Source organism: Trachinotus anak, unplaced genomic scaffold (assembly GCF_046630095.1).
Source record: "Trachinotus anak isolate AG129_WGS33_773 ecotype Australia unplaced genomic scaffold, CSIRO_AGI_Tana_v1 ptg000020l, whole genome shotgun sequence".
In the NCBI taxonomy this organism is placed as follows: Eukaryota; Metazoa; Chordata; class Actinopteri; order Carangiformes; family Carangidae; genus Trachinotus; species Trachinotus anak.
Window position 1 is genome coordinate 7,086,965 of NW_027273871.1, and position 24,444 is coordinate 7,111,408.

The 24,444-nt window shown below is 41.3% G+C and overlaps 1 protein-coding gene across 12 annotated transcripts in view; it reads left to right on the forward strand.

Annotated features, from left to right (window-relative positions):
- sgcd (sarcoglycan, delta (dystrophin-associated glycoprotein)) overlaps window positions 1-24,444 on the forward strand; it is a 305,616-nt gene that overhangs the window by 234,997 nt on the left and 46,175 nt on the right. For all 12 annotated transcript variants that reach the window (XM_071506502.1, XM_071506496.1, XM_071506501.1 and 9 more), the window contains one exon: window positions 639-758. In XM_071506502.1, the coding sequence (XP_071362603.1) occupies window positions 639-758 (120 nt within the window). The remainder of the gene's footprint in view (window positions 1-638; window positions 759-24,444) is intronic.

The following is a 24,444-nucleotide window of genomic DNA, read 5'->3' on the forward strand; positions in this document are numbered from 1 at the left end:
TTGGTCCAGATGTGGAAGTAGCATCTGACATTCATGCTGTATATGGGCCAGACTTGGGCCTTATACGGGGCATATACTGGGCCGGAGGAAGCACAGACATGTGGCCCAAGTATAGGCCAGATGTGTCTTGCTACCTGGGATGGAAGCTCATTTATCTCAGGAGTTGTTAGAGACCAAAACAGAGCTAAAAGGAGAGTGAATATGTGAGAGGAATCACTTGCTCCATTAGTGCTGGGTGTGTGAATAAGCAGCTGTTTGCTATATCAACTAGATAAGTGTGATAATGTTGTTGTGTTTGCATGATTCTACTGCCTGTCAGCAGCAAGAAAAATAATTGTAGTACCCGTTTAAAGTTTAGAGCCTGTTGCATCTGTGAGCAAACAGTGATCTCAAGCTGCACTGTGATACAATGACGCATCACGGCCGCTCTCTGTTTCATCATTATTTAAACTGTAACCAGTCATTTAGGTAACACCTATAATCATCTTTGACCAGAACATGTGTTTGAAGGTTTTGTTTGAATTTACAGTACCATGATTGGACACCTGATATGTGACTGATGTCATTCAGTAAGAAATCGACTCCGGCTCATGTCGCTCCTCTTTGATGTCTCCTCTCTTTCTGTGTGTTCGCTGTAGGATCCAGTGGATTTAAAGCACGAGGCAAGATGTTTGAAGTCAAATCCACCTCTGGGAAGCTGCTTTTCTCCGCCGATGAGCAGGAGGTGGTGGTTGGCGCCGAGAGGCTCAGAGTGATGGGTGAGTGACCAGCCGGCCTGTTCAGAAAGTCTGACCGGTTGTGAGGAACCAAAGTGTGAAATCAAGGTGGTAACTTAATCTGGGCTCTGATGATCAGGGGACGTTTGTTTCTCTAGAGGTACAGAGATTTGTTGCTGTGACTTTGGCTTTTTGTTGTTTGTGATGTTGGCATCAAGGAGCTTTAGATGCTTTGTGTAGTTCAGTGAAAAGGTAAAACTTCAGAGTTTTAAGTAAATTTTACTTTAACTCTTTCAAATCTCAAAACATGACAGTTTTAAATAGCTGCCAGACGCTATAAAAGATGGGATGGTCGCTAATTTCTTAAAGCTAAATGCTTAAAAACTGATATCTTCATTACTGCCCCAGCTCGAGTTTTCCCTAAAATAATGGATGATCTTGACGGTTAAATCAACCATAAGAAATCCAAATCACTATGGATCAGGTTCCACTTCTGGATCATCGAATATAAGCGGAGATGGAAATGCTATTATGTCGTCCTGTCTTGACTACTGCAGCTGCCTTTTCACCTGCCTTAACAAAAACATCCCTGGATCTTCTACAAGTCCAAAATGTTGCTGCTAAACTCTTTAAGACCTAAAGTCTTTAAGACCTGTGGACATCTTTAAAGGTCCCATATTTTACTTTTTTTCTGTGTTTTATCTGAAGTGTTGATGTCCAAAAGAAGATATATTCGTAAACACTCAGGGAAACCGAATCCTACAAGGTTGGATGTTGGGTCCAGGTGGGAGGGGCTTGGGGCGTGGCTGAGGGTGGTGACTGATTTGTTGTGACATCACAAAGTTCCAGAAGTCCTGACGGCTGGTTTTAAGGCTCAGTTCCTGAAAACAGGCTGTGTGCATTTCTCTGTGGACTGAGGCTTTGATAATTTCACAGTATTAATATAGAACCTAGACCTGCTTTATAATCACAAACACCTTTATAATATACGGGACCTTTAAAAAGCAGCTCAAGACGTACTAGATTAAACTTGCCTTTGTGTAGTTTTTATTTTATTTTTACTATGCTGTGTGCCTTTTTTATCTCCTCTGTGAATCATCTTTTGACATCTCTGATCTTGGAAATGTGGTAAATGAATATTGTGTTTACTTTTTATTTCTTTCAGGAAAGTATATTTTAATTATAATTTACCAATTGGAATTTGTTATTTTACCCATTCAAATAGAAAATGTGCACGTTGTGCACACACACACTATACTTCTGTAACTGAGCTGGTGTGATGTGTCAACCTGACATAGAATAAATGCAAAGTAGAAGAATGTAATGCTTATATTAGCATTATAAGCAGGCAGTAGTGAAGGGAGCAGGGCTCAGATCTGTGCTGGTAGTACTTGTGTTTGATAGGAGTAAGATGACAACTAGCAAGAGAGGATGAGGAGGATTTTTTTTTTTTTTGGTGAGAGAGAATTCTGGCTCAGTAAAGAGAATGATGGTGGAGAGCTCGTATTTGCCAACAGGACTCAGCAGGGAGTAGATGACATGTAGTCCTTAGACAAATGAGTTTTGTGCTCATGACAGGAGATAAGAAGTGACAGAGCTGTTCTGACTGCAGCAGCCAGTCGGCCTCAGAGTGACACCGCCCTGACAGATGATTTCCTGTGAGAGCAGGTCAGCGTTAACAGAGGACAGTGAAGGCAAAATTAGCTCACCAAGAAAACAGGAATACAAGCGTAAACAGAGCATCTGCATACAAAAAAAAAAATGAATGGACTGAGATGATAAAGAATCAGGGAACAGTCTGATGGGAAATGTAGTCTGCCCACAGGAAGTGACAGATTTACGCTTAATGTTGACTTTGCCCTTTCACATTACCAAGTCACAAGACTGCTGCATGAACTTGAAGGTCCTGTGAATATTAAACCCATAAACTGAGCCTTAAAACAAGCTGTTAGGACTGCTGTAACTCTGATGTCACAACAAAGCAGTCACAGCCTTCAGCCATGCTCCAAGCCCCGCCCACCTGGACCCACCATCCAACCTTGAAGGATTAGGTTTCTCTGAGTATTTACCTGAAATTTGCTATGTTTTTATTCAATCATTCAGAACACAGTCAGCCAATCAGAAGAGAGGCTGACAGCCTCAGAGCCAGCAACCTGTTACTAGACCTACTACACTGAGATGATTTTTGGTTCTTAAAATTACAAATATGTCTTCTTATGGATATCAACACTTCAAATAAAAACACTGGAAAAGTGTAAAACATGGACCTTTACCAAAGATTATGTCTGTCTTTTCTCTCCAGCCTCTCTCCTTTCTCTCTTGTCTCTGTACATTTATGAAGCAGATTCATAAAACTCGAAAATGAAACATTTTCAACTCATGTGGATGAATATTTGTATCACTTTGTATTTTTGTGGTAGTGGTCTTATTTCTAAAAGACTAAAAGAGGCGGACAGATGAATGCTGCTGCTGCTTTAAGCACAATGAAAAGAAGCGGATAACAGCTGTCTGGACAGTTGAGTACCTTGATTTAATGTGCAGCACTCTAATGTCTGGAAGCATGTATTGACTTACTGAGGTGAAGACTAATTACTAATTATGAAAAGATATTAGTTTTGCAACTTTAAAGCAACACATTGACAGATTTGTGCTGAAGTAACATATGAAAACAGCACCCTGCGTGTGTGTGTGTGTGTGTGTGTGTGTGTGTGTGTGTGTGTGTGTGTGTGTGTGTGTGTGTGTGTGCGTGCGTTTGTATGTTTGTATGTGGTTACAAATACACCTTTATAACCTCTTCAGCTCAAAGAATATTTTCAGTGAATACACATATACATTCATTTACTGTTCCATTTGTTAAGGGGTAAATGAGACAAAAAAGTATTTTTACCCACTTCAATAAACAAACAGCACAAGGGTTTTCACTACATATAATAGTATATTTCTATACTATATGTCTGTATGTGTAATTACACTTTCACTCCCAGACATCCTCCTTTACTTTGTGGTCAGAAAAATCATCTTATCTGACACTGTCATCATCCAGCTCTTGTTCTAACATCATTCATCACGTCTCTTCTGATTTCCTCACACAGCTCCAGAGAGAAGCCTGAGAGAGGAGCTGTAAAACCACACTGAGATGGTTTTTGGTTCTTAAAACCATAGATATATCTCCGTGTTTCCAACTAGTGAGCCCTGGAGCAGTTAGCTGTATGAAATACTGGCTTGAGTTTGACCAGTAGAATGAGTGTAAGTTAATATGTCTGCAGTAAGAGACCTTGACTGCCATTATAAAAACATTTCTCCATGTTAATTAGGTTTAAAGAAATCTGCTGACCGTGCTCAACAAGGACAGATTTAATCATAACTTGTTACTCGTATTTTGTACGCACACTCATACAGCAGGATAATTAGGAGGAAGGGAAGTAAAATAATTTGCAGTGAGCATAATTAAGACCTGAAATATCACAGAAGCTGTTCAATATATAGCACCACTCAACTAACACAGTTAGTTCACAGTTCATTCCCTTTTTAATTTTAATTCTCACATCCTTTCCTTTCATTTCCCTTCTCTATTCATTCTTTCACTTACTCTCTTCCCTCCCTCCCACTTAAAACATCTTTTCTCGCTCCCGTTGCTGTTTCCGTTCTACCATCAGTCACCATTATGTTTCCATCTGCCTTCATTCACCATCACTCATCCACCCGCCCACCCATTCATCAGTCCATCCATTCAATCTCGTTAATAGATAAACAGATATTTGAAGTGTCTCCCCCTTGATTGGGCCGTACATTTCCACATCAGAGCTCCCATGGGTGCCCTGTCTCTCTCTCCCTCTCTCTCTCCGAAACACCTTTCAGAGCCCTCTGTGTCAGCAATTACTCTTCATCCTCGTCCACATTCATTTACATCCTTTCCAGCCTCACTGAGTCAGAGTTCATTACTGTCACCCACCTCAGCAAAGTGCTGCACTTAACAGAGGGAGACACAGATGGGGGGAGGTGGAGGTGGTGGGGGTGGTGGTGATGGAGGGTGTGGAGGGAGTAAGGACAGGTAATGTTGTGAGTTGTTGAAAAGAGTGGTTCTCAAACTTTTTCACGTTCAGGAGCCCAAATTAGACCACAGAGCCTCTCAGACCCCCCCCCCCAAAATCGGCTAATAAGATTTTATTTGTGCTTTTCAAAGATTTATCCGTCTCTTAAGACTCACTGTCAAACTTTAATACACAACTTGTAAAGTGTGATCATTGATGCATGATGTTCACACATGGAAGAAGCTGAAGACGACTCATCCAACACGCTGTAGAAAAAACCACCTGCTAATTATTGTGCTACTGGGTCGTGTGAATAACACGGTTTAGGAACCTCAGGAGCTGCTCGGTCTCTCTGCCCCCACTGTGTCACCTGTTTTACCCTATTTTATCTTAGCGTATATTTCTGTGACCCTGCATGTGCTTCTGCAGGTGTGTGTGTTTGTGTGTGTGCTGTGCCACTTGTCTGTGTTGTGTTCTGTTTACTGCTTTGCTGCCTGTGTATCTGTGCCTGGTTTAACTTTGATGCTGTTGCGGCCGTGTCTGCCAGCTGTTGCGTGCACATGGTTATCAGGGAGTGCCAGGCTGTCAAGTGTTACCATTTTATTTTCAGTGTGTTCACACCAGGGCCTGTTAAGGGGATTTGACAAAGAAACGTTGTAGTCATAGTCATCTATTTCTGCAGAAGTTGTGTACATAAGGGTCTTGCAGATAGGCCCATCTGATTTTCTCCATGCCCAGTTGCTGCATGATTCCTGCTGCCACCAAATGTCATGGCAATCTGCCTTGTGATTATGGAATATTACAGGTGATGTTTTGTTCACACTGGTGACCTGCTAAAGCTGAAATGACCAAACCCAGAAAAAGTTTAGAAAACGTTATTGAAGTTTGACTCACAGTTTGTGGGCTTTCTGATGCTGTTGCCATGTTTTTAGCTGTTCGACTCTGAGTGGCTGCTGCTTTGTCTGTCCTAATTCTTCTTTTAATTACTTTGTGCATTTAATAACAATCCAAAAGCCAATCATACACACAGGTTGTGCCCCCTGGAGACAGATATGACAGAACCACAAAGGGAAAAAAAAAAAAAAAAAGTCAGTAAAAAGCCAGTGGGAGTGGGCGTGTGGAGAGTGTCAGAGAGGAAACGCAGAGGGAGAGAGCAGCCAGTGATTTGCCAATTACTCCATTTATCTCCACAGCCGTTTGATGAGGCCGCTCGGGGCTACGAGGCTAATCAAACACCTTGGCAACCGCTGCCTCAGCAGACACGGGTGGCCCTCAGACTTCCCACAAGACTTGTGTTATAAAGTGTCTGTGTGTAGCTTCTGAGTGTAAATTCAGGTCTGTGCCTGTCGTTCATGTTATGTTTTTGTCTTTGTATTATCTCCTCTGTGAGTAACTTCTGCAGGTCTTTGTTTGAGCCTTAATGAGATAAATCAGTCAAAGGTCACTGCGTTTAATTTTGTCTTAACATAAAGCAATTGTACAATAACTTAGCTTCAGACAAACACAAGCCTGAGAACAACAGAGTCAGAGTGAATTAATCAAAGGATGCAACAGAAGATCTGAAGCTCACCAACATTTAGCTTTGACCGCTTCACGTTTCAGAACGGGTGATGTAAATGTACATTATCAAAATATATAAAATAAAAATAGACTCCATGATTGGCATTTTTATTCACACAGGAAATTAGCTCTACAGACCAAAACAGTTTTTGTACCAGGCTGTAAACATAAAGTTGGACATTTGAACATGGGAGTCTATGGGGACTGACTCACTGCTGGAGCCAGACTCTAGTGGTCATTAGAGGAACTGCAGCTTTTGGCTCTTCAGCACTGGCTTCATTTTTAATCCCCGGTCCAAGCCGCTATATTTTAGACGCAGCATGAGTCTACAGGTAAGCTATCCTGTGTGGATGTGTGAATAATGACTGTAATAATGACAGTGAATAACGAGTTGTTGTAACACTGCAAAACCTCCTGGACAGGAGGTCGAGAATGTGATTTCAACACCAGAGATGGGAGTTTGTATAACCAAACCATAACCAAACCATAAACAAACCATAACCAAACCTTAACTAAACCTTAACTGTTACCAATCCTTAACATAAGGGTGACGCATCAGACAAAAACAGCACAGGAACTGCTGTGTTTGGGATGTCTAGGTACAAGTCACTTGATTAGATTTTGCTTTCGAGTACAAAAGATTTGAGTGAAATATATGTTGCGAGCACACGTGCACAGTAGGCTTTTATCTGTGCACGAGTGGAACAACAGCTGTTAAAGTGCTGATCAGACCTGAGGACGAGTCTCTGCCTCCTCCCTCGTCCCTTTGACGTATGAAGGGTCTGTGCAGGCTTATAAAGCTGCCACATGTCATTACCAAACCCATCTCTCCTTCCCCACCAATAAAATACATAATTATATCCTGCATATAACTTTAATTGGCCCAACTGAGGTCATTGGAAATCCATGATACTGCTATCATTGGCTTCATTATGGGCTTCTACAGCTATTTACAGTCCAGTCAGACAGGCTTACGGGCTCCCAGCAGGCAGACGGTAAATGAGAACACAAACAGGGGGAATGTGATGATAGGCCGGGTCAAATCAGAGTTAAAATACTTTTTTTGTCGCTTGCTTCAGCCCACTTTGGCTGCAGATACGTTTGTCACATGGGAGAACACGCAAAGAGCGGTAACACACAGACAATCAGAGAAATGTCACATCCAATTTAGTCTTGTTTTGAAGCAGCATTGCTCATGGGTATTTTATCTCGCTTTAGCTTAGAGACTGAAAAACGTGAAATTGTTTCCAGAAATACCTCCACACATTTATCTTTGAACACCTTCAATCCACATGGAATAAACAGGGCCGTGGCCAGTGTGTCACAGCCAAACCCCACTGTAAGAATTACTTTGACAGGCCATCAACCAAACTAGGTGCAATTTTCTGAATATTTAAGCTCATCACATTTTATATTTTATCAACTGTCAGTTCAACATGACTGATGCATGAAGGCTACAGTACATTTAAATACAAGGCATTTGATGTAGAACCATTAACTGTTTACAGTTTATGCATAGACAGACACACAGATAATTAACAGACAATAAGTATTTTCACATTTAAAGTTCCTCCGGACTACTACTACTCTGCTATGATTAATATTTTGTTTCACATGGTTTTCCCACATTAAAAGGGAAAACACTCTGGTCCTGGATCAGCCCTTGGCCCCGCCCACCACCTGCTTGCTCCAGGTCAGCAGGTGAAAGAGCAGAGGGCTCAGTGCACTTGTTTCCAGCAAGTTGTTCACAGCTAAAGTTAAAATGTGACCCGATCTTGTAAGTCCTGTTTTTAAATGAAACCAGAGCAGAGGTAACTTTTTGCAGCATGGCCTTATGAATAAACAACATACAGTGCTGCTCCCTTCTGTGTGTTAGGGACCGTCCCACCAGGTGAGTGAGAAAAGTTTCCCCTGTGATGAAAAGCAATGCACTGTGTTAGATAAAGACGTGTGTTTGTCTGTTCTCTTTCTGAACCTATCCATCCAGCATCTTGGGGCAACTTCATAAAAAAATGTAATCCTTCATGATCCAGAAATTCTCAAGCTTGTGCTGCTACCAAGTCCTGTGGGTGTGAGTTAAATAAAACACTGAGGTGCAGCGGCCTGGTGCTGGAGCAGAGGTTTGTAAGGCACTGGGTCAGCTGATATTCCCTCAGTATATTTTCCTGCGAGCTGCATCCCACTCAGACCAGCCTCGAATCAAACTCCAGTTCCAAAATAAGCCCTTCTCATCCATGCGACGCGTTCATGCTGTTTTTCCCCCTCGGAGCTCAGGAGGAAACTGCAGAGCGGCCGACTGTACTGATAAATACAGTATACAGCTTATAGCAGAGAGAGGGCAGGGCCAGAGGTATTTAAACTTTTACAGGCACAGAGCCCAGAGGGAGGAACGCAGGAGTCACCTTGGTGCTCAGGATCAGAGTCGTGTTAACATCTCTGGTCTGTAGAGAGGCGGCAGGAGGAAGACGGGTGCTGACTTATGTTTTTTTAATGAACATAACTGGACTGATACAGTTACTTAGAGTCACTCTGCAGAGACTTAGATGTGTCTAAAATAAGGTGGCTATGTTTAAAAAGTCAAATTTTTCCCTCTTTGCTTTGGCCTTGTATTCATCTTAACAGTGAGGTGCAGAATCAGCCCGTACAGGTCTGTGTTTCTCAGCTGTGATCAAACCACTTCCCTGTTCAGTCGTGTGACAGCGGGAGCAGAAAAACACGAGTGTAAAACAGTGACTTAATCACAGTTCATTAATGCTACAGGTGTCCGACAATCTGAGCAGTAATTAGTGCGTTCAACCGGAACATGAAAGGTATAATTTTGCCACTTGCCAGTGAAAGTAATCAAAGCAGAACTGTTTATCATGTGAGGAGGTCAATCACTAAATATGCAGTTTTCTGCCCTCTCTCCGAAACAATACTCTACTAATCTGTTTACTCGGCTAATGAGAATGAATATTCCACTAATATTCCTGTTTACATGCAGCCGTGCAGACTCTGATGATGTCGGATTAATATGTCGGCTTTGTGATATTTGCACATATACGAAAACCTGTTGATATCCAGCTCTTTCTAAAATGTTTGAAAATGAGTGTCTTTCTCCTTCCGTTCAGAAATGTCGCAAACTTGCAAACTAATATCAGCATATCCCACATGTCTTAATCAGAAAACGCTAAATTCAGAAAAAGGCCAAATTTGGAACATGACCTGTTTCACCAGAACAATCTTTGTTAATGTTAATGATATCCAATATGTTCATCATTGTATCTTTCCTCCAGATTGGATCAGCCAGAGCAGCTGAGTTGTATATGTATGTGATTGGAAGACAGGGTTGACTCACCCCAACGAGGGTTTTTGTGTGTAATTACAAATCTTTAGCCTGAGTTGGGAATTGAACGGACTTGTCAAAGCTGAAGGTACAGTTGTGTTCATGAGTCATCAACACAAACTGAAACTCTCCTGTAGCAAGTGGAGCTCGTGTAATCCTGTGTTTTCAGAGAGCAGAAAGGCAGCTCTTCACCTCGCGCTGTTTATAAAAACATTTAACACAACTGGTCACTTCAAAAATGATCCAGAGTTTCCAAGGACCTGACAAAATTACACGACCTGCTGATGTTCTGTTTTTTTTTTTCTTCCCATTCTTCATTGTGATTTTAATAAAACTAACTAATTAGCTCCTGTTGATTATTGAGTTTGGGCCAATTCAAAATGAATTTTGCGCCCGATAATAGTTCAGAACAGACTGCAGGGGGAGGAAGTGAGCAGAGAGGAGGAGAAGAAAGGTGAGGGGGGAGGAAGGTAATTGGAAGAGAGTCTTCACCCCCCCTCCTTCCTCCGTCTGAGATGTGCTATCAGCAGCCAGTCTGCTTTGATGCACTCACTAAGTAATTACCACTTCACATTATGGTGCTCGGTCTCTTTCATATTCTGCAGAGGCAAATCAAGGATGACTGTGTGATCACAGAAAAGCATTGTGGAGGAGAAAGATTTTCATTTTCCTTTCTTGTCTACTTTTCAAATATGAATCATTTTACTGGAGACGCTTCGTCTTCTCCGGCTGTCTGAGATCAGAGCCCGGCGCCTCTTTGGTGAGAATCACAATCAATGATTGAACCCACGTTCAGATTTGGCCACATTTACAACCTCAGAATACATTTAGCTACAGGATGTTACACATGTAGAGATCAAAATTATTGCCAAGAAAATAGAGAGTTTGAGAGTTTAAATAAAACTGTGACTTTCACCAAACGTGTTTAAATACACCCAGAGGATTATGCAGTGAGCGATTTGAGAAATTAATTTCTCTAAAATGTTGCTGATAAGTTACTGTTAACCTAATTTCATGGGTCTGCACCTTTACTCTGAATTTAGCATTTTCACTAACGATGTATTGGTATATGTTAGACTTGGGCTGATATTCAATAGTATTGAATATAGAGATATTTCCCACCATGTGCAACAGTTTTCACATTATGTACATTTATTATTCTCTTGTTTTTCAGTTTTTCAGTTATGCACAGTCTGCCCTTCATTATGAGCTTACTGAACATTGCACCTGTGTGACAAATAGAACTTAGAACTGCTGTTTAGTGGCAGCATCACTTATACCTGAAACATAAAATACATTTATATAATTATTTTATAAAAAGATATATATAATATACATACATCACAATATCAAAATTCTATAAATCACGATATTTGGACTGGACAGTATTAAGGAGTAGGACCTAGCATTAGCTGCTAACACTAGCATCACTTACCTGTGTTGACAGCTTTTCTCTGCAGCTTTATTGTGAGCAAACACGTTGTCTTATTAAATCATTAGTGAGTTACGTGTTGCTGTGGGAATATTTGATGCTACATTTTGAGCACTGTTCAGGTCAGGTAACAAGTTTTAACATTTAATTGTGGGACAAGCAAATCATTGTCTTACCAAGTAAAGTTTTTGTGCTTTTCTTTGTGTTTACACAGTCTCTGTTTTCACTTCAAGAATAAAACAAAATGAAATCAAACTCAGTTCCCCCCCTCTATTGTGCAGGACATCCTGCCAAATTACAGCAGCAGTTCCAGCTAACGTGCAGGGAAACGTGGGACTGAGGAAGCATCTGCCTCCCCCACTCTGGTCCTTCAGAGACCAGTCTGAGGATGATCCACTGAAAGTGGGATCGGAGTCAGAGTCGGAGAGTTTCAGATGGCAGATGGATGAACCCATGCCAAGCTCATAACTCTTTAACAGCCTCTTTGTATAATGTAACACTCCTAACTGAAAAAGAGAATAAAAATACATTAAATATTAACAAACGACTTGATAGGAAAAGAAAGTATGAGAAGCCGTCTGGGCCAAAATTGAATTCTTCACTTGCACATAAATAAATACTGTTAACTAAGCACTTGTGTGTACGTGCATATTGTCATGCATATACAAACAAATATAGGTGCACGTTCATACATGCACATTCATACACACGTGTTTTCCCAGTGCAGAGAACCTCTGGTTGAACTGGTGTTAGAGAAGATTCACTCTTTCTCAGCCTCAGCCTACATCTGCTTTAAAGATCCAAAGATGTTTTTAAAATAAACCCTTTAAAATATATTGTTTTTAATATTTATCTTTGACATTTAGGATCTTTTTCTTACATTATTATATAGATGGAGTCAGTTGATAACAACAAGTATAAGTTGTTCCACTGCATGAACTAGGGTCAAGTTGTGCTTGGCACATCTTGCGCATATTATATGCTTTATAATTATAATTTTTCCATTTCAACATCAATAACAAACAAATAAATGAAACCTGAAAACAAAACTCCACATTTTTTCCCATACAAATTAGTGGAAGAGGCCGGACATAAATATAGTTTTAATGCAATGTTTTACAGTTGATGACCAGCGCTGCTGACTAACCTTTGACCTGATGATCCAGGCTTTGTTAAACCTGCTCTGATATGCTCATACAGACACTAAAGATGTGTACCAGAAGTTACAGGTTTCAAATTATGTTAACCTGTCAATATGTGGTTTAATAGTTTCCAGCCTGTCATCTGTTGCACTCCCAGCATCCTCTTCGTCACTTTCTCGCATTGAAAACAAAAAGATAGTTTAACCACAGTCATTCTCTGGTGTCCAAGAAAACTGCAGCAAATGAATAAACTCTGGGGTCAAAATTGTGAACTGCCAGGGCAAATAATTTTTGAGCTCAGCTTATTAATATTCACCAGTTCTGAACATCACTGATTGAGTCCAGCACCTGGATTTTTGCGATCACAATGGGTCATGACCTTCCAAAGCAAAATCTAACAAGAGCTCACAGAAAAAAAGAACTTCATAAAAACATTCATCCTTCAGGGAGACAGACGGGGCAACGTTAGGAAATTAATTGGAGAGTTTTATAAAAACACCACCTAACAAACAGAGCTCTCTGATGAGCTGTTCCTCTACGGTTTAACTCAGGGAATACTTTAACTGCACCTCTGACCTCATCTTTCTTTCCTCCAAGCTCTGATTTATTCTCTGTCATTACTGAAACAGCTCTGACCTTCAGCCACTGTGAGTAAAGCTCTTCCACTGTTTTCTACCAGAGACTTGATCACAGGGTCACAAGAAGGGCTCAGAGATCAGCCACCTTCTGTGCACCGCTCCAGGAGGTCTGACCCAGTCTGCCTCAGCTGTTTTGTAACACGAGTCTGTTTTCTTATTATTATTTTTGATGTTTTCCCCTCCAGCTGCTCAGAGGGAGCTGGTATTATTCTGCATCCGTCTTCGCCCTGTGGGACCCTCAGAAGCCCGGAGCTACTGCCAGTAGCTTGCATCAGCCTTTTGGCTCCAGGGTCGGCTCGGATGTTATGAAGCCTCTATTGAAATATTTGCCCTTGGGAGAGGGCCTTTTCTCAGAGCTGCCTGTGAGCATAACTCCTTTTTTTCTGTGTGGACCATTTTTCATTGACGGCAGACAGGAGAGATAGGACAAAAAGAGAAAGTGATAACATGCTGCAAAGATCACAGGACAATTTTGAACCCAGGAAGTGTAATTGAGCCCACTGAGAAAAAGTCCTTTTTGCCCTGAATTTAGCCGCACAGGAGCAATCCTCCCAGGCTGTGAGCTGCCAATGTGTCTTTACCAATACTGCTAAAGGCTCCAGCCTGCTCTGACTCTAAATACAACAAATGGATTGGTTGCTAAAGTAAAGAAAACAATCAATGACAATACAAAGGAAATTTTGCACTTCTACCAATAGATGTCTAGTACTACGACCACTAGATGTTGCCTAGCAACAAAACCTATGGGTCATAACAACCTGCTGACAGACGACCTATTGGCTTGTTTGTTACGGGACTGTTTGCATTCTCTTTCGCTGTAAGCAGTTTAAAAAAAAAATGATAACAGCTCTAGGAAGCGCTGTAAAACATCTCTCTAATACTTGCTTCTCATTGCGAAGAAAGGTTTCTTATGACTTGGGGATCCATAACAAGTTCTGAGTGGCAGCTCTGAGGCTGAAACTTTCAAACTCGTCACTGCGGAGACATATTTTTAGAACTTCATGCAATAAAACCCTCTCTAAAAAAGACTAATAAAAAGTTGTTTTTTTTTATTATTTTCATTTGCAATAAATCCCTATTTTAGCACTAGTATCTGACAGTGCAATGATGACATGGTGTCTATGGCAACATGACATGATCAGTTTTCAGGTTTCATGTCTCTGCTTCATCAAACCTCTCTCAGCCTCAGTCATGTGTCCTCGCCGACAGCTTCAGGCTCAGACATTTTTATTCCCAGCTCTCCTTCCTTCAGAGTGGACACAGTTAAGCCGTAATAAGACCATAAAAGACACTCCAGAGTTACAGCAGGGTGGGAGAGGGGGGTGGGGGCATCACAGAGGAGAATTTATTCACGGCGAGACTGAGACAGTCTACATTTCATGGTTTTATCTGGATTGAATGGGAAATGTGTTTGTGTGTGAACGGCCATTGGATTCTTGTCAGCTGACCACGTTAAGGAGATGATAAAGAGTCCATTAAACCCCAACAACTGCAGCCACGACTGACCTGTGTTTGTGTGTGTGTGTGTGTGTGTGTGTGTGTGTGTGTGTGTTTGTGTGTCTGTGTGTCTGTGTTTGTCTGTTTGTTTGTGATATAACTGCTCAGCTTCATTGCACTGGATCTTCAGCAGACTAATAAAATGAGCAAACTGAGCCCACTCCTATAAAACGCTGTGATAATCTGAGTTTTGAAGATGGACTGGATGTGTAGACGATGAATGTTACAAAATAATCTCAAAGCTCAAAGATCTGTGGACATGCTGTTGTAGTTCACACCCAGAGGTCAGAACTTTGCAGTGAGGCTGTTCACATCCGATGACAAAGACCATCCTTCAGTCTTCCTTCAGTACAAAAGACAAGCAAGCTTGTTAGAAATGGTCTGGCTCTTTGTTAAAAAGTCTATAAAAAACTGAATGAGAGAAGCAAACTACAACTCCCATGATGCATTTCAATAAGGGTAAATAATGGGCCCTTCATATATGTATAGTTGCAGTACGGTGTGTGTGCGTTTGTGTACCTCACACCTGGCTGGCTGCAGGGTTCGAGGACATCTCCCGCAGCCTTGTTTCATTGCTGACATAAATCCAGGCGCCAGTGGTCATGACGCCAGATTAGATTGTAAGCGTGGCGGAGAGAAGGCGCTCTCTCGTCCCCTCTGCTCCGGGCGCCTGCAGCTGGCAACGTCCCTGACAAACGAGGCGCATTCGAGAGCCCTGGCAAAGCCGTTTGCAGAGATCACGGCTGGCACTGTTTGTTTTCCAAAGGCAGTTATATATCAGTGACAGGCAGCGTGCATCCTATAGGCAGTTGAGAAGTGTAATGTGCTCTCTGTCTTTACCCCCCCCCAACACGTAATAGGCCATCTGTGTGAGAGAGAAGGCGAGTGCAGTTAGTGCTAATGTAGTCATAACATCTAGCATGGAAGCATAACCGGCAGCCATGATGCCATTCTTTCATCACTGATGCCTGAATTTACTCTAAGGTGACTTTCACAGTCGTCTAAGATCTGTTCATGTGGTAAAGAGGAAGAAGGAGGTGGGACATTAACCAGGAGCGAGTATGATTCTTGTTGAATTAAATCTATTGACAGACTATAGTTTCACAGTGTTGCTGAACAGCAACACCTTGTATCATAAGATGATTCTCTTATTCTGTCTTTCCCTTATGGAGACGGGTGACAGAACAAAGGAAAAACTTGAATACATGAGTACAGATGCATGAAGGATTCAGATGCCTCCTGTTTGAGTACAGTTTATCTTGACAGCAACCTGATCTGAACCCAACTGAACACCTTAAGAAACATGGTAAAGTACAAGTAACAAGTAAATTTCAGATGCAGCACAGTTGTATATTAAGTCAATACAAAGACAAAGGTGTAAAAAAAATGGCAGCGTGGAGTTAAAAAGAAGTGAGCTTATTGGACATCTTTAGCCTGCTGCTGGCCTCTGCTTTAGGCTAGTGTCTGCTAGCATAACACACCTGAATCATAAACCACACTTTTTGTGACAATGTTGCATTGTGGGTAATGCTGCCTGGTTTTAACAAAAAAGAAGAATTCATGAAATTAAAAAAGCATTTGTGATTCTGCTGCATTGGATTTTATTCTTTATTTTTAAAGGAGCTATTTGTAAGTTTTGCTATCGCTACATAGCCAGCGTTAGCATTAACAGCTGTTTACTTACTGGTCTTGGCAAGAGCTTCAGCCATGGTTGAATTAACAAAAGAGGAGGTTATAAAACTTCCTCTGAACAACACTACTTCTTCAGGAAAGACTGCATGTTACAGTGACTCGGTATCGGAAAGTGACACGGTGGTCTGACCAGTCCAGAGCTAACTGGTTAGTATGCTAACTTCAGTAGAAGAAAACAAGTGATAGAAATATAGGGTTGGTTTCCACCACTGGAGACAGCACTTGTTGAGTAAAGGAATGAAGTTTAATGCTGAACCCACAACACTTCTCCTAGATTGTTAAGTAAACAGCTGTTAATGCTAACAGTGGCTATGTAGCAATAGCAAAAACTTACAAATATCTCCTTTAAACTGTCTAAACTATGTGAATGAAATATTCAATAAGTGGAGAACAATTCTTAAAATATAAATTAACAGCAGTCATCTTTTGAAATGTTGCAAGTTTTAAGTGAATTTCTGAAATTTCAGACAAATAAAATGTGAATTTCCGTAATGTTTCCATTAATGTGAATATTTTCAATAATATGTGACAATCAATTAATGGCATTTCAGCAGAGCTTCGTGTTTTCACTTAGCTGCTTATGTGCAACAGACAGTTGGAAACCAATAAAAAAAAAACGATTTCATTCATTTTTCAGACTTGAAGATCAAATCAAATCAAGTGACTGCGCATCGGGTCCCAGCAGTGAGGCTGAGAAACTCCTCATTTTTCCTTTCCTTCGCTTCCATTTGTTTGACAGCTTTGACTGGAACAGCTGCAGAGATGCTGATTAATGCGCACACAGGAAAGCAAACACGACAAACAGCAGTCGTCCCACCTACACATTGTGTTGTGTTTTAATTGTCAGGATGGATCTTTTTTTGTTGTTGTTATTGTTGTGTACATACTTGTCATTTGCCCGAGCGTTGCCCTCATTTGTGTTTGTGTCTGCCATATGGCTCTCTCATTACCATTTTAACAGGCACTGATTGAATTTGAGGGGTACACAGTGAGGATTTCACCATAACTAAATGGAGGAAAATTCACACTGGATACAGGCCAAGTTTTTAGAGACACAAAACAAAATAAAATCACAACATTAACAGTGGAAAATTAAGGATTTTGTGGACGAGCCTGGGGATTCGGTCTTTACTGTACATGTAGAGATTTGAGGCTGAAACCAAACACCCCAGGAACAGCACAGGTGATTTTGCACCTAATGACCCAAAGAAACTTTTTCCCATACCGGTTGAACTTTGAGCAAACATCCAATTCCTTTTGTCCATGTCCCATCTGCTCATAACCAGAGCAAATGCACAATCAAAACAAAACAGTAAAGTAATCTAAAAATGGATTCTGATCCATTTTGAACTAATAAATAATGAACAAATACATCAGGAATGGATTTAACCAGTTCTCATCAGGATCAATCCTGTAATTAAAACTTTAAAAATATGTCTTATATATTTGTGTTTCCCCTCATTTAAACTCGAACATTGTAATGATGTATGAATCAGACCCAGCAGACAGCAGCACCAACACCCAGAGGCTCAGAAAGCATCGGTTTGATCTCGTATGGATCCTGCAGCTGCCTCTTCTCAGCCTGCTGCTGCAGTGATAGATGATCTGGTAGCTGAGGATGATGTTATCTCACGTGGTGACATTTAAACACACACGTATACACATGTGCTCACACACACACACACACACACACACACACACACACACACACACAGGTGCTCTCACTCCAGGCTTCTCCACTCTGTCTCTCTCTCTCTGTTTAACCCTTGGTCCTGCCACCTCTCACTGTCTGGTCATATTTCAAATTTTTCCATATTGTCCCATGATCCTACAAACAACAGCTGAGAGCTCCATTGTTTCTAAAATGATTAAAAACACATCAGTAAGTCACACTGTTGCGCTGGGTGATGTGTCCCTTCATCACCATCAACACTCACACTGCGGTTTATGTTTTGTCCAGTCCCACACACACCATCTTGCTGCCATAAATACTCACCAGAGGACCAAATGTGGATTAATCCACCGCTGAAAATAGACCTAGAATGCACCATCTCCTCCTGTTTGAATAACATTTGCTAGAAACGACAGTGTGTAGCTGTATTCAGAAATTACTGGAACTTTTTAATAATTCAAAAGAAAAATATTAGTGAGTTGTTTTTTCAAAAGGTTCTGTAAACAAGATTTTAAACAATTATACAGCAACAAACAATTATATTGTCTATATAAAGCTATGGTGGATTAATGGCATCCTGAGCAGAGAATGAAGTCACACCCGCCTCCATCAGGCATGGGAAGTTTTGATAACTTCCTGTTACCCATATTATGAACTTGTTTGGAAAATTTCGCTAACACTAGCTTGGCTTACTGCCATCATTGCTATGGAGCATATCACTGCAGTGCTAGAGTGGGCTAATGGTTGTGGTAAGACTGGTTTTGTTGTGGCGGAGGGTGTCGCTGACGAAGCGTTTGTTTTGGTCTGAGGTGCTGGTGGTCCAGTGCGACATCTAGTGGCAGTGACGTTTACAGAACCTTTAAAGATTTACGTCTTCATTTGGGACCCATGGGTCTGGGATCTTAGGGCCACAGACAGGAAGTCAGAAAGTAGTGAGACACTTTTTGTGCTTTAGGTCAAGAAAATACAGTCATCCAAAACATTTCAAAAATCACGTTGTTGTCATATAGTAACAAGACATTTTTGACTCGACATGAGTTCTCTTTTCTCTTTTAATTTGAGAAGAAGGATTTTAATCATCTGTTAGCGCTGCAGGCTCCTTGCCCCCCACCCCCCACACCACCCCCCCCTGTTAAATGTCTTCAGTGGCTCATTTTGCTCTGTTCTCACCAGATCCTCCTCCAGCGCTCTTTGACCTGCTATAATGAGAGGGAGAGAGAGCTAAATATATTTCATGATGATGTGCAATCTCATTGTCCTGTTGTGAGACTAACGCCTGAGGTCCCCCCTCCCTTCCAGGCCCCCATCCAGTCCTACACCCTCATCAACTAGCCCAACACAAAAAGGTGGAGGAGGTAGGAGAGGTTACAGAGAGGAAAGGAATGAAAGACAGAAGAGCAGATAGGAAGTCGAGTCAGACTGAAGTGAAGGCAGCGCTGCTGGATTTACTCGGACCTGAGGTTATTTACTTTCAGTGACTCTTGTGGCTGCCTCAGATACAAATTCATGTAATTTTGTCGGTGACTAGATGGAGATGCGCCGCAGGCAGACTGATGGCTCCGATCCCCTGCATTAGACCACCTGAGCGTCTTCAGCAGCAGGTTGCAGGAGGTTCCTTATTTCTAGGAGGTTGAGGTGACATTTTGCCCTTAAATCTGGGCAGAAGCAACAAATAGCAGCCTTTGTATTCAATGACAGGCTGCAACCAACAGGGAAATGGTGGCCAAATTGTTACAATTACTTATTTTCTTAGACTCCATTTACGAAAAAAGTTCAATTTCTAAATTACTGAGTAACATCGCTGAAGTTCAGAGTTGCTCCTTTGACTTTGAAGAGGTTCATTGCTGAAGCGTCATGGGATGTCAGTTACCTGACACCGGTGTTCAGTATATAAGCTCCGGGGCCACATCCACCCAGCTGACCACGCCTATCCTGGACAACGAAGGATTAAACAGGTGGATGTTTCGTGGCCCTATACCAAGTTTCATTTCACGCCAGTAATGAAAGTAATATAGCAGTAAACTGTGGGATTCAGCTCAGTTCCACAGCTAACGGCACAACTGTTAAAAACAAGGGCCTGTGAACAAAAAAAAGAGTTATATATTGTTGAGTTTGCTAGGCAACAGGAGCCAAGCCTTGCAATACGACGGTCAGGGCAGGCGCAGCTGGTGACGCCAAGCGATAAAATCCTCTGAAGACAAAACCTTCTCATTTGAGTTTGGCCTTCACGGTTACATGCAAACAAATTTATTGAAGAAATGAGGCTGCAAATGAATTATTTTATTGTGTATTAATCTGCTCTTTCAGTTTGGTAAAATAACAGGAAATAATAAAATCTTCTAATGTTTCTTTTTTCTAATCCTAAAGGTAATCAATTAAATTCATATCAATCAGAGATTCTACAGAATCTTCGACATTTATGCTTCTGATTTCAAACTTTGCTCTAAAAAGGCAGGTTTCCTGTGAGATGAGGATCGCTTCACGCTGAGATGCTGTTCTCAGCTACAGATTCATAACTGAGTTACAAATTCAATCAACATAATTTACAATTGAACAGACATTCTGGTTAATTACAGGCTTGCGTACGGTCTGACATTTGCATTTTCCTTCAGTCTTTCATCTTGTTAGACAATTAACTTTTGGGCAGTGTTTGAATTGCGCCGACAAATCGAAGATGTGCAGGCATGAGCTTTATTTAAAGGGCACGCTTTGTTCCGTGGGAAGAAATCCAGCTTTCGAACAGTGTGACACGTCGTCATTGACACAACAAAGTCTGCAAATGATTCAACAGTTTGAAAGCAGAAACACCAACTTTTGTTTTGGGAGTTTTCTATTACACAGATGTTGAGTCAATCAACTTTTAGGCAACATTTATTTTGATAGAGGTGATTTTGGTAATAAAGCACGAATCTCCTCTTGTCCAGTGTTCATTGTCATCTTTGGTGCAGCTCCTCTGCTTACTGGCTAACTCACATCTTACTCTGCAGACATTATTTTCCCTTCTCTACAGTCACTGGTGCATCATGAAGGGCTGTCACCTTCATCTTAAAACACTGCTGAGGTACGGCTCAGAAACGGAGGATGGTTGATGGGAAGCTGGGATCGAAATTTGCTTTCGTACCTGTTCGTACCTGATCCTGTTTCCAATCAAATCTAAAACATACAAAGGAGACAGAGGTTTGACCGTGCAGGACAGCTCACAGTCAGGAAGCTGCAGACACAACCAAGGACTCTGAGATTTAACTGAATATTCACTATTTCATGTTTAAATCTGCCACCACATATTTTGGCTCTTACTTTGCTTCAAAGCCCTCATGCAAAGCCAACAGTTGGCATACAGCTGAAACCTGTACATTTCCCTTTGTTGTGATGGTCGTTGTTCTTACTGTGTGAAGGCTTTGGAAACAGTTCAGACTTCATCAATGAGTGATTTCTGTCTGTGTCCTCTTTCTTCGTCCTTCTTCTATTTTAGCTCTGGAGCTGAAGAGCTGTGCCAGACTCTGACTTTTGTTTGAGTTTGGCCTCACGAATGAAGAAAAGGTTTGCTGGTGTGTTGCTTTTTCAATGTGTGAAACTGCAGTAATGGGGAGAAATGCTTCACTTTCTCTGTCATCCGGAAATAGCAGCACATTAACACCGAGTTCAACCAGTGTGAATGTGAATGTTGCTGTTTATGTACTCGTGATATTTACCACAGTCAAACTAATGCGGCTTTAGAGTTTGTGCTGACAGCACTTGGTGGAGGTAGTGGGATTTACAGTCACAGGTATAGTAACAGTCCTGAGATCACATTCAGTTTCACCAGTGAGGGGGGAGAGTTTGTAGAGCACAGCTTGCCTTTGGGCAGATAAATGTGTGTATATACTCTTTGTGTGTGTGTGTGTTAGGATGGAGGGTTGACAGCCCTTGTGAAGAGGCTTTTAAGGTGGCGGGTAGTTGTGGTCTTAATGGCCCGGTACCATCTCCCAGAGGAAAGTTTTTGGAACAGATGGTTGGTTGGGTTATAGACCTAATAGAAAAATACATCAGAGCCTCCACAGCGGTTTAAACTGCTGCCGCCACCTCCTGCAGGAGCTCGACAGCCACATCACCTGACTGACAGTCTGGAGAGAAATTCCAGCCTCTGTGGCTGAAACAACCATGAAACTGCAGACAACTGGAGCAGCTTCCTGTAACTCTGTTGTATGTCTTTTATAGATTATTGTGTGTGGCAGTAATTCGAGAACCCTATTCTTTTTATCCAGATTATTATCATTATCTGTGCGACAAAAACCATGAAACTTCATGAAATTGTCCCGGATTCCACCTACTACTCCGGCCCCATAACATGAGGTACTGAGCCCGTAGGTGGTGCTGTAATTATCACATTTTCATTTATGCTGATGTCACGAGAACAGTTTGGCCTAGAGATAAAATTCTTTCTTCTTGTCAGTCTCTCTAGTCATCTGCATCTTCTGCTCTAAAAATGTCAAATTTATCTCCATTTTCTTAAAAACCATCTTTTAACATCTTGTGAGAAACCGCAGGACAAATCATTACAGAACTTCATTTACAGACCTTTCTGATTTTGATTTGTTGAAGCTCCATATTTTACACTGTGTTTTATCTGAAGTGTTGATTTCCATCAGAAGATATATTTGTGGTTTTAAGAACCAAAAACCATCTCAGTGTAGTTCTACATCTCCTCTCTAGAACCTGCTTTATAATTAAAAAACACATGAGTAAATCAGTTATAATTTTTTGGTTGATGGTTCAGTCCCTGCTCCTGTCGTACTTCACCTCATCTTAATGTTACATTTTCAAGTTCATGGTCTGAGTCTTTGTCATAACTTCACCTTACATTCATGAAAACCACTTTTCATTAGCATTTACTATAAGTAAGAAACAAGCGTCCAAATGCTTCCACTTTGCTTGGACTCTGATCATTGCTGCTTCTGGCTACGTTTCTACATCATTTTTAATTAACTGATAAACACATCAATTTCTCTCAACATTAATGCAAAATTAATTGCAAGAAAAAAACAAGTGGATTATAATATTTAATTGTTGCCTAATTATTAATTTACTGTGCATGAGGCACGTGATACAAAAATAATTTTAAATACCTGACCAGTTTCTTCCATATTCACATATAGTTTCATTCTGCAGCATGTAATTCTTTTGTTCAGTTACATATTAATGTCACTCACCAGTGGCACATTACAGCAAAGATTTATTTAGTCATGCACATCACAATAAACTGCACGTTGTGGCTTCTTCAAGTTTGAACATCACAGTTTCACAGTTTTTTTTGGTGAACACAAAGACAAACATTACTTGTGATATTCTGTGCTGTTACACAGACATTTCATTCCTTATGTTTTGTGTTGCGCGGTGCTCAGATCTCCTTCTGCTTCAGGCTGCACACTTGGTTGTTTTCTGATTGAGCAACACTCTAAGTTTTCACTCTCATTTTTTTCACACACCCCCATGAATTAGCTACGGTAGCCTACGGGGGACAGAAGCTACATCAATCACTGGAAAAACTCTATACCAGGCGATATGCAAACATTATCATCAGCACCTTTCCCCTCCCTCATTTTTAATTTTACAGGCATTTTATGAACTTCCACAGCCGTTTGTGCCCCTGGGACTGTGTGGGCAATAAATTACTCGATGTAACGGTCTAATCTGCGCAGCAGTAGTACACTGCAGTATTTCACTCTCTGTATTACTTTGTCACTGTGGTGTTTCACCTTGGCAGCGGCTCGCAGTACATACAGTACGTGTGCGCAGTAACCACTGGAAAGGTTATCACTGGGTATACCCCCCCTGGCTCTGTAGTATCTCTGTCTTCATAATACCCTATTTTCCCCATAATACCCATAATTCCCTGCCACCAATGGCTCTGCTCTGGATAAACAAAATAACTTCTCAGTGGCCTGAAAATCAAGTGTGAATGCTTATATCTTGTAGGGTTTATAACGACTGTTAATCTTTCTTCTTCCACTTCACTTTGTTTTATTTACTCTCCTCACTCGGGGCGTTTTTCTTTATCCACCACATTTCTCTTTCTCTCTCTCTGCCCCCCTCTCCCTCCCCTCCCTTCCACCCAGTTTCCTCTCTTTCGCTCCTTCGCTCTCCGAAGCCGCTCTTCCTTATCGGTGCCACTCGCCCACTGACATGAAATACCATTAAGTGAATCTTCACGAGGCCTTCAAACACAGCTGATTTATCCCGCTGCATGCTTCATAAGTTCATGATTGATCTCAGCAGCGGACGACCAAAAGAACTGAGGGCGGGACAGGAGCAAATGCAGAGCAAGGGGGAGAGGAAACAAAGGAGGAAAAGGAAGGGAGAGGAGGATGGGAAGAGGGAGGAAAGAAGAGGGGAAAGAAGATTGCAAAAGACAGCATAGGGAAGAAACAAAGGGAGGTGGTTGAGAGATGAAAATCTAAGGAGGAGGAAAGGAAGGAAACAAGGTAATCAGGGAAAGGAAAGGAGCAAGGAAGGTGAGACAGAACAAGAAAAGAAAGGTGCAGCAGCAGGAAGTGAGGGAGAAGGTAAATGGCAGGTGAAGAATGATTGAGGGAAGGAAACTGAGGAAAGGATGGAACAAAGATGAAAAAGAAGAGAAGTAGGGGATGACAATAAGGAGGGCAAGGAGAAAACGGAACGAGAAAAGAAGCATTAGTAAGGATGGAATGAAATTAAGAGGAAAATAAGGCAAAGATGAGGAGGAGGTAAGAGAGGGAAACAA